The sequence below is a fragment of the Sinocyclocheilus grahami genome, unplaced genomic scaffold (assembly GCF_001515645.1).
Source record: "Sinocyclocheilus grahami isolate Dianchi unplaced genomic scaffold, SAMN03320097.WGS_v1.1 scaffold181.1, whole genome shotgun sequence".
NCBI classification, from domain to species: domain Eukaryota; kingdom Metazoa; phylum Chordata; class Actinopteri; order Cypriniformes; family Cyprinidae; genus Sinocyclocheilus; species Sinocyclocheilus grahami.
The window spans coordinates 1581286-1592795 of NW_015505360.1; the positions used below are offsets into that span (position 1 = coordinate 1581286).

The 11510-nt window shown below is 36.9% G+C and overlaps 1 protein-coding gene across 1 annotated transcript; it reads left to right on the top strand.

Annotated features, from left to right (window-relative positions):
- The first annotated feature begins 2971 nt into the window (after nucleotides 1–2971).
- LOC107594294 (uncharacterized) lies at nucleotides 2972–11072 on the top strand. Its single transcript, XM_016284290.1, has 10 exons — nucleotides 2972–3149; nucleotides 3226–3256; nucleotides 4697–5110; nucleotides 5522–6175; nucleotides 6803–6862; nucleotides 7015–7103; nucleotides 7190–7248; nucleotides 7338–7504; nucleotides 8921–9073; nucleotides 10385–11072. Exons 1-10 carry the CDS (start codon nucleotides 3072–3074, stop codon nucleotides 10765–10767), a joined length of 2088 nt encoding a protein of 695 aa, XP_016139776.1. The 5' UTR covers nucleotides 2972–3071; the 3' UTR covers nucleotides 10768–11072.
- The last annotated feature ends 438 nt before the right edge of the window (nucleotides 11073–11510 follow it).

Genomic DNA, 11510 nt, shown 5'->3' on the forward strand with positions numbered 1-11510 from the left:
TTGTGAAAGCGAAACTACTTTTTCCAAAAATGCAAAAATGGACACGACTAGAAATCAGTGGTTAAGTTGTATTTACAACACTGTTCCAGAACAGTTCAACCCAGATGTGTGCAGTGATGTTTGTAGTTTGTCGTTTCTCCGATCACAAATACAGACATGGTTTTATGTTTACGCAGCGCGATGCAACGCAACGCGTAAAAAGACAGTATAAGTCATTATAATCAGTAATTATGTCTCCACTGGATGCAACAAATGCCTCGTTTACAATGGGTTTTAATGTTTTTGTCTCATCGCTCCAGGACAAGGCATCACAGTATGGTAGGGGCGTAACATTTCAGTCACACGCTTGAGGTATTCGGCCAATCACAACGCACTGGATAGCTGGCCAATCACAGCACACCGCGCTTTTCAGACCGATGAGCTTTGTAAAAATCAACGCGTTTCAGAAAGACGGGTCATAGAGGAGAAACAATAATGTGTTTTTTGAACCTTAAACTACATAAACACATTTCATTACACCAAATACACAAAATAATGTTCTTTTTAGCAACATCATATGACCCCTTTAAACACAGTTTAAATATATCTGAAGGAAAACAACATTTTCCCTTTTTATTGTATGCATAGCAATGTGTTTGTTTTCTTCACTTGTTGTTTTACCAAGCAAGCTGTGAACTCAGAATTTGCTCTAAACGATTCAGTGTATAACTGAGTGGTCTAAATGATTCAGCCGAAAGCGATTTACAGTGTTTAGCCAGTAATTTACTACCCCATCGACTGAACCAGTTTTCTCCCAAGGTTTTTTTTTCTCCATTTCTGTCACCGATGGAGTTTTGGTTCCTTGCCACTGTCACCTTTGGCTTGCTTAGTTGGGGATACTTCATTTTTGCCATTATTGTCGACTTGATTGCAGAGACACTATTTGAAGAGGACTGAACTGAGCTGGACAAGGACATCACTGAATCAGCAATCAATGAACTGACTTGAACTGAACTGAAATATTGACTGTTTACTATTGGCCTCTTTTTAGAACTGCTTTACAGCAGAATTGAATTTTGTTTGCATTATTTATACACTATTTTCCTGTTTAAGCTGCTTTGACACAATCTGTATTGTTTAAAGCGCTACATAAATAAAGGTGACTTGACTAATTTAGATATTATTATTCTAATAAACCATCCGAACAAACTGATTTGCATTAATAAATGAATCAGTTTCCAACCATTCTGTATAACAAGGAAGTTCTGCATTGAATCCATACAGAATGCAGTTTGTAAATTTTTTTTGCATCTAAACAGAAATCACGTTTGCCTGAGGATGTAACCATAGAGCATTAAGAGCGTTAACAGGCGTTACGTTGCCAAAATATAAATACGGCATTATTCTGAATTCTGTAATGCGAGTTACGTAATCCGATTACTTTTTTCAAGTAACTAAATAGTAAAGTAACGCATTACTTTTTAATTTACAAGAACAAAAAAAGAAAAGTTAATTTTTCAAATAAGTAATGCCAGTGACTTTTTTCCCCCATGCATTGACTGACATTTTTCCTGTCTCCATGTTGAGAGAAATCAGGAGTAAGTGCAGAGGCGTTGTGCGCGCTGTGTAAATACGGGTTGTGTACGGGACATGTAAAAAAAATACCCAGTACTCTTCAGAGTACTCACTTCAAGCACTCTGCCATGATATTATTACCATTATCACAGGATGCTTACTTTATTATTGCATCATGCTCAGTATTTCTCATTCTATGTTTAAAAACGGGCATAATTCAGTATATGCTATGCATTGTGTAGTACGCTATTATTCCATTTCATCACGGCCAGAGCTGGGTAGTAACTGATTACATGTAATCTGGATTATATAATCGGATTCAAAAAATGAAGTACTTGTAATTAGATTAAATGACATTTTAAAATACTCGGAATCAGACTTTTTATTGATAACATGATTACATATTATTCACACAATAGCAATACATTATTCATAATTTATTGATTTCCCCTAATTTTTCCTTTCTAAAATAGCCTACCACTTATATACAGTCAGAAAGTCTTTTGCGGACATTCACAAAAAGACCAGTCACTGTTAAACAGAAATGTGAGAGGCTACACACAGCATTTGACCACTGGATTTACAAAAATCATTTTAAGAAGTGTTTTCTCAACCTTTCAACATTGCATCAACTACTGATGAACACGCAGAGGTTATGTAATCATGTATTACTTTGTCTTTGCAGGCTTTTGTCTTTCAAACACATTAAAATGCACAAATTCACTTTGTTTCTTATTTACATGTAATACAGGCATTCCTGAATTTTTCTCTTTTTTTGTCAGCCCCACCTCTTTCCCCTAATATATTTACTCAAAGTACCTCTGAGATTTTAAAATAAGCATTTAATAATTAAGTATCGCATTTGCATGTTCATGGTTAATGGTCACATGGCGTTCAGGTGAACAAATAAAACATTGTCATTTTTTTAGTAAGTGTTTTATTTTGATTGATGTTATTTTCAAATGATTTCTTTGAATTGTACCTTTTTATGCTTGAATGAATCATTTGCTTTTCATTAAACTCACAAACCCCCTGCAGTTCCTTTACAAACCCCAGTTTGGGAAACTTTGACATAGTGTAAAGTTTAATGCATGCTGTCAAAAACAACAAATGGAAAATATTTTCTTTTTGTTTGCATTTATACATCATTCTGGTACATGATTAAATCACTGTGATTAGGACAAACGTTATCTAAAAGTAGTCTGATTAGGCTATATTGCCTAAAATGTATAATGTAATGGATTACGTTACTAACTACAGTTTTTGTCTTGTAATTTGGAATCAGTAACGGATTACAATTGGTAAGTAATCCACCCAGCCAACGCACATGTGTAGGTGTTCGCGCGGCGCCCTCTGCCGGATCAAGAGCGCGTCGCAGGTCAGCCTCGTTCATTCGGTCATGCGCGACAGGTAAACTTACCTCATTAGCTACAGATATAATACAGGTGATGCTCTCAGCGGCTTCCGTTTACTTTTTAAAACAAGCAACGTAGAAAGTTCACGAGCATAAATCTAAAATGCCACGGCGGCATTTATGCAGTAAATACAGTCTTCAGATATTAATCTATTTGGCAGCTGTGACAAGCTGCGCTGAGGTGAGTAACTCCTCGATGCTCCTCTGATGGTGGTCTGAGCGCTGCATGTTTCACTCACACTGTCTGTTTTTGGCAGATCAGCACAAACGACGGCCGAGCATCCGCAGGTAAACCGCTGTCTGACACCTCGTGCCGTATTGTTCCTCGTGCTTTAGATTTAAAATGCTTGTTTTGTGTGCACAGGGGTTTTCAAACTTCTGAAAGCAAAATTTCCTAAAACTTAAAGACGTCAATATTTTTTTTCTTGCGTAAAGACCCATTTATAATGCGTAAGGAAGAAGAGGAACATGAGATTTTCCTAGAAAAAAAGCTAAAAAAAAATCATAAAAATATTTACTTTGTAAGTATCTAAGTATGTATTTTGTTTATAACCAAATATAGAGAAACGTATTCAATTCATAATGCATAGCATTTTCACAATCTATATCATCAGCTTTGCAGTATGGAGAGAAAAAACGCATTGAAAAGATACATGCATTAATGCACAATATATATCTTGAAAGGAGGAATAGATAAATGTTTAGAAATATTTTTTTTCTTTACTAAATTATGCTCCTATTTTGTATTTATATAACCGGTTAGGATTGTTATTGTTTATTTGCATATTTATATAATATTTTGGGGGGGATATGTGTTTTTTATATGCCTTGTAATTTTTCCTTTTCAATGAAAATATTTAGATGTTTTGGAGGATACATTTACTAAAATCTTATTTCATCTTATATTATTATTATTAATATTTATATTGTATTTTGTAAGAATATAAGTTTATTAACATTATTTATGCATCTTATTTTTATTCATTTAAATCACCTGTAATTTTTCCTCCAATGAAAATATTTTGATATTTTTGGAGATAAATATACTAAAATGCTAGCTATCTTATGTTTTCTTATTAAATATACATTATTAATATTTATATTGTATTTTGTAAGAATATAAGTTTATTAACATTATTTATGCATCTTATTTTTATTCATTTAAATCACCTGTAATTTTTCCTCCAATGAAAATATTTTGATATTTTTGGAGATAAATATACTAAAATGCTAGCTATCTTATGTTTTCTTATTAAATATACATTATTAATATTTATATTTATTTCTTAAATGATATATTTAATATTATTTTATTTGATCTTATTTTTATTATTTAAATCCCCTGTAATTTTTCCTCCAATGAAAATATTTTGATATTTTTGGAGAGAAATATACTAAAATGCTAGCTATCTTATGTCTTATTATATATGCATTCATTAATATTTATATTATTTATTAAAAAAATGATATATTTAATTTAATTAAATGCAATCTTATTTTTGTTATTTAAATCCCCTGTAATTTTTCCTCCAATGAAAATATTTTGATGGTTTGGGGAGTAAATTCTCATTATTATTATTATTATTATTATTATTATACTTTTAACAATATATTATATATAGTTTTAATCTTATTTCTGGTCATTTAAATGCCACTTTTCCTCTTCAGTTCAAATGTTTGGATCTTTTGGGGGATAGATGTGCTAAGACATTGGCTCTCTCTCGTCAGGTGGAGGCCGCGAGCGATACGCTTTCTTTGCCCTGCGGAGCTGCCATCAAGTCCTCGGTGACGACAGCGGTGAGTTCTTCTCTCCTGACTATCTGTGCTCAAACCCCCCTGTGTGGTGCAACTGGACCATCCATGTGTCTCCTGGGAAGCGTCTGGAGCTGTATCTGGAGGACTTGACTCCCTCAGACACCTGTCAGCAGAAGAGCGATCAGATCCACCTGGATGAGTCTCCAGCGGGTGCGGGAGGACAGAGGATTCTGGAAAGGTGCTGGAGAAAGGCCAGATACATCTCTGTGTCCAACACGGTCCAGGTGGTGCTGCTCATCAACGGGAACCGTCCCGTCCCGTACAGGGGCTTCTATGGACGTTATAAAGCTTTCGGATCCCTGGATTCTCCTGATCCCATGTATGAAGGTGAGTGAGTTTTTATATAACTGGGTTAGTGTTTGTACATTTTCACTGAATTCCCATACTACCACTACTACTTAATATTGATATTGAAACTATTTTTATTTATCTATTATTACTAAGAAATTGCTAGTAAATTTCACAATTAATAAAGAAACCACAAAACGCATTGAATTAAATGTTAAATTTTGAAGTAGAAAGACTGAAATATTTTTTCTTGTAAAACATACTTTAGAAATATTTTTTTATTTTCTCTCTCTCTCACTCTCTCGCTCTCTCTCTCTCTCTCTGTGTGTGTCATTTTATTGAAATGTTTTCTCTTCACTGAAAATCAATGTGTTATGGTGACTGAATGTTTTTATTTTCTTGTTAACTGCTGTGTAGATGTCACATGACTCTTTGTATTTTTCTTGACAGACATTCCTGTAGAGGTGATAGAAGCAGCATTAGGTGGTGATGAAGATGAAACGGACGCAGTTACGGGTCCTCCACCAGGTGTGAGAGACGTCACAGCAGATGCCCAACCATCAGGAGTGAACACACAAACTACATCTGCTGGTCTGACCAACACTGTGAGGTTTGGATCCTCCGTGACCAATGAACTTCCTTTAGGGAAGAGGGAAACCTGGGAAAAGAATCCCGGAGATTCATCTCCTCGTGTTGTAGCGTCTGGTTACCACGGTAATGATGCGGTTGATGATGATGAGAATTTCTTTGCAACATCACAAGAAGAAACCCAGCACAACCAACCCGAAAGTGGACCTGCTCAAACACGCCCCAGATATCAAACGGCTTACTCACAAATCTCAGACATGACCCTCAGCGCGCACACTCATGTCCCACACCTCAAAGCCGCCACCCGCTCTCCGTCTGCCATGCGCAGGAATGTGGACGCACAAGCGCACTCTTCTAGTCAAACTGAGCTGGTCAGAGCCAGAACGGCGCCTGATGCTGGAGGAGTGAGAGGGGGACCGCGGGACGATGAGGAAGGTGTTTCCATGGAGACGACAGCGACTTACAGCAGCATCACACTTCCTGTAATGCAACCCAAATTACACCGCAAGTCAAAAGGTGCAATTTTTTTTTTACAGTTAAAAAGGATTACATTTTGCATAAAGAAATCCTCTTTATAAGACCACTGTGGTTTTTTTTTTTTTTAATTTTCATAAAAATTACGTTAACTTTACCCCCCAAAATTACTTGGAGAAATTAAAAAATGGACCTAAAATAGAATTTTGTTGTTGTTATCATGGGGTAATAATAATAATATTAATAATTTAATGTTTAAAAATCATTATTAGTAATAGTAGTATGCAAGCGGTAATATTAACTATGAATTATTTTCTATTACAATAATGGAAATCATCCTTTCTAGATTTTTTAAAATTTAAATGAGCATAAATTCGATTCCGTAAAACATACTATCATGACAGACATTTGTTACAATTACAATTTTCTTAAAATAGTAAGGTATGTACTTTTCAATTTTAATTTCTTTGTTTTATACCATTTGAACCTGGAAGTACGATTTTTAGAACAGAAATACTCCGTCATACGTCCAAATAGCTTTTTGAAACTTTGTCCATGCTTGGCATGAGAATCCAACTCTTTAACAGTGTAAACGACTCTGAATGCATGAAACAGCATTGTACCCCCCTTTAAGGTTTTCTTGCGTTAACCTTTGTCTTCATTCCACAGAGATAACTGGCTACCAGCAAACCTTACAAAATGTCACCCACAACAGGCATTTACCTGGGGGTGAGAAGTGCCTTCAAACGCCTTAACACAGCCTAATAATACAGCTACCAAATAGATTTTATTATTAAAATCAAAGTAACAGAAGTTTTAGGTCACACTATAGATGACATACAGCATGCATTCTGATGATGTCCTATGATCTGTCCAATCAGAGCTCTTGTTCGAGGTGAGTGTCGAGGTCAATCTGGGGCCTGAACATCATGAAGAATCCTCTTCCCTCAGATCTGCTCTAGAGACCATGGTGAGGCTCAACGTTTTGATCCCCTTTCTAGATATATTCAGAGTATTGTCAGCTGAGCAACTTTTGGGCTTAAAATTGGTTTATAGATACGAGAAGCATTTGGACATTTCACTCCAAAGAGCCTGGACTTCAAAAGACTAAAAAAGTGAGTATTAAGTTCTCTTCCTCCAGTATATTAATTGGGAGATTCTTCTAATCGATCTGCTGACAGACCGGCGATCAATTTGTTTCCAGGTTGAGTTCTGGCGTTTTGTTCATCGTGTGGCTGCAGTTTGAGAAGGCGGCTGTAGGGCTGCAGACACACGGGGACCTCCAGTCCAGGCTGCAGGGGCTGCAGGGCAGAACCATCACATCCCAAAGCACCAAAACACAGGGCGTCATTGCATCTGTCTCCACTGAAGGTGCTCTCACACCACATGTACATTTACTTGTCCTGTGATCTTTCAGGTTACTCTGCATTTTCAGAAACCTTGCTCTGACCTCTTGCTTGACTATTATTATTATTTTAGCAATTTTGTTGTGTATTTGTCATTATAATTTTATTTAAATAAAATGGCATTTTATTTTACTTGTTGTTTGACACTTTATTACACATTGATTTGATCTAGAACTACAAAAATTGGAATAGACCACTACTTTAGATTCTGGATGTTTGTTTATTTATTCATTTAAATGTAATATTTGTAATACTTTTTGGAGAAGTTTTCTTTTTAAATGAATTAATCATTAATTTAATTTTCTTTTAACCTGTTAACTGTCAGTGCCCTACTAGTCTGACACTTGGTGCTCTTGGTTTTGAGGAAGTCATGGCCTAATGGTTAGAGAGTCGGACTTGTAACCCAAAGGTTGCAGGTTTGAGTCTCGTACCGGCAGGGATTGTAGGTGGGGAGAGTGAATGTACAGCGCTCTCTTCCACCTTCAATACCACGACTGAGGTGCCCTTGATACCACAAAATAGCAAAACAACAAACCCCCAACTGCTCTGCGCGTCTCCAGGTGTGTGTGTGTGTGTGTGTGTGTGTGTGTGTGTGTGTGTGCGCGCGCACTTTGGATGGGATAAATGCAGAGCACTAATTCCAAGTATGGGTCACCATACTTGGCCACATGTCACTTCACTTCACTTTCACTTTCTTTTTAATTGCCTTTTTCCCCTGTTACATATTTTAGTTCATCCTAATTGGATATCATACGATCATACAAAAGCTATATCTTATGAAAACAGTTTTGAAATTGGACATTGGGTTACCATGGAAATGGTACTTTAAACCTTTTTATCGGGCTCCTCCCCCTATTGGGCAGTGTCAAGTGTAAAATTATAGAACTTACTACAATATTTTATAATCAACTTTTTCTAATCTTGACAAAGGAAAGGTCTGAGACTCGTGAGTCTCTGAGATTTGTGACAGGAAAATTTATTTAAGAATTCAATGGAGTTTGGGTGTAGCCCGATGGCTACAGGAACCTTTTTTTAAATTTTTTTTTTTTTGTGATCAACTTCAAATTTGGAACATAACACATAACTTGGTTAGACATAGGGCTTTGATTTTATAGAAATTATAGATTCCAAAATATTTAGTTAAATATCCATTTTATATCAAATAAAAAGGTATATATGTTATGTATGCATGTTATGTATATATGGTATGTATGTCGTTCATTCGTTCCCATATGGTCAAAAGCACATTATAATTATAAAAGAATTAGAAACATATTATTTAAAATACTTTTACATGGACACATATTATGCAGCTGTGATCTTACCAAAAACACCTGTTTTTCTGAATCATTTCTGATGGCCCATTTGTGTGTTTGAACAGACATCAATGAGTGTGAGACGCGAATGGTGGTGTGTGATGCTCACGCTGAGTGTGTGAATCGGTTTGGATCATACTCCTGTCACTGTACCCATGGTTACCGTGAGGTTCCTCATGGGCCGGGAGACGGCGTTTGTATGGCGTCTACTGAACCTGGTAAGAGCTTGATACTTGTAACCCAAAGGTTGCAGGTTTGAGTCTCGTACCGGCAGGGATTGTAGGGGGGGAGAGTGAATGTACAGCGCTCTCTTCCACCTTCAATACCACGACTGAGGGGCCCTTGACCAAACCCCCAACTACTGCTCGGGCACCGCAGCAAAAATGGCTGCCCACTGCTGTGTGTGTGTGTGTGTGTGTGTGTGTGTGTGTGCGCGCACTTTGGATGGGATAAATGCAGAGCACTAATTCCAAGTATGGGTCACCATACTTGGCCACATGTCACTTCACTTCACTTTCACTTTCTTTTTAATTGCCTTTTTCCCCTGTTACATATTTTAGTTCATCCTAATTGGATATCATACAAAAGCTATATCTTATGAAAACAGTTTTGAAATTGGACATTGGGTTACCATGGAAATGGTACTTTAAACCTTTTTATCGGGCTCCTCCCCCTATTGGGCAGTGTCAAGTGTAAAATTATAGAACTTACTACAATATTTTATAATCAACTTTTTCTAATCTTGACAAAGGAAAGGTCTGAGACTCGTGAGTCTCTGAGATTTGTGACAGGAAAATTTATTTAAGAATTCAATGGAGTTTGGGTGTAGCCCGATGGCTACAGGAACCTTTTTTTTTTAATTTTTTTTTTTTGTGATCAACTTCAAATTTGGAACATAACACATAACTTGGTTAGACATAGGGCTTTGATTTTATAGAAATTATAGATTCCAAAATATTTAGTTAAATATCCATTTTATATCAAATAAAAAGGTATATATGTTATGTATGCATGTTATGTATATATGGTATGTATGTCGTTCATTCGTTCCCATATGGTCAAAAGCACATAATTATAAAAGAATTAGAAACATATTATTTAAAATACTTTTACATGGACACATATTATGCAGCTGTGATCTTACCAAAAACACCTGTTTTTCTGAATCATTTCTGATGGCCATTTGTGTGTTTGAACAGACATCAATGAGTGTGAGACGCGAATGGTGGTGTGTGATGCTCACGCTGAGTGTGTGAATCGGTTTGGATCATACTCCTGTCACTGTACCCATGGTTACCGTGAGGTTCCTCATGGGCCGGGAGACAGCGTTTGTATGGCGTCTACTGAACCTGGTAAGAGCTTGATATTCTGAAGTTTATATTGACAGGTGCGCACTGTTCTGTGGGAGCTTTCAGATATTAACTTGAACTAGACCGCTTTCATATCCCTTTAAAAGGACAGCTGAGCTAAAAATTTAAATTCTGTCATTACATTTCATAACTTAATCTTTGTCTCCCCTCACTTTTTAGACTGTAGTTGGACACCATCTCCCACAATCCTCAGGGGCGTTTATATTGTCCTCGGCCTGCTCATGTTGCTCATCATGCTGATGCTGTTGGTGGCGTTTTTTCTGTATCATCGATACTATAGAGGCTCGTTCCTTCCTCATTGCCAGAAAACGAGCGCTAGCAGTGTCGTGGAAACCGCTGCCAATTACGATGACACCAATAATAACACCGGAAGTGATGGTAACGGTGGTGCAAACCCGTCCATATCCCCCCCGCCACCTCCACCCATGAGGATGCCCAAAGATGGCCACCGCTCTCTGGACCTGCAGTTATTACGCTTCAGCTCTCTGGTGCCTCCTGATGGATTTAGAAGTAAAATACATACCGAGAAACACCAGTTTTGACTGTTTCACTGTTACTGTCACTGAATGCACTCCACCTCACTCTTATTTGTACTATTGAGTTATTTATTTCCATGCTGCTTTGTTTGCTGCTTTTCTGTTAGTTTATGATTTATGGAGTATTTGGGAAAATAATTGGCTTTGTTTCTTTTTTTTGGTCTATTCTTGTATTATTGTTCACAGAAGCTTTCTCACTCTTGAAAATAGAATTGAATGGAACACAAAAGCACTTTGTGTACTTTGTTTTTATCCAACTAAATATGTGTTTGTTTGTGAAAGACAAAACTGGGTGTGTTCAACAGAGAGAGAGAGAAAACGCAAGAACATTTAAAGGGGTCATATTATTTTTTTTTTTTTTAAAGATCGTTATTTGGTGTAACAGAATGTTGACATGCTTTAATGTTCAAAAAACACATTATTTTTAAAATACTGTTCATTATTGTAGGTCCTCTATGCTCCGCCTCTCTCAAACGCTGTGTTTTCTACAAAGTCCCTCCTTCCGACAAGCGCAGTCTGCTCTGATTGGCCAGCTGACCCAGTGCATTGTGATTGGCCGAACACCGCAAGCACTCGTCGGAAATGTAACGCCCCTTACCATAATCACGAGCTTCATCTTTCAAAATAAATGTAAAGACAGAGCCCGAAAGGTGAACCAGAGTCGCGTGACAGACACAGTGATGAAGCTGGTATGTGTTTGCAGTACACAAGCCACGGTTAAGACAGCTGACTCCACTGTGATGTGACCC

Bases quoted from the DNA above. Each gene is read 5' to 3' on its own strand.
- LOC107594294 (XM_016284290.1), top strand. From the start codon at position 3,072: ATGCCACGGCGGCATTTATGCAGTAAATACAGTCTTCAGATATTAATC. The intron at 7,249-7,337 runs GTGAGTATTAAG...ATTTGTTTCCAG, and splicing joins GACTTCAAAAGACTAAAAAA to GTTGAGTTCTGGCGTTTTGT. The intron at 9,074-10,384 runs GTAAGAGCTTGA...CTCACTTTTTAG, and splicing joins TATGGCGTCTACTGAACCTG to ACTGTAGTTGGACACCATCT.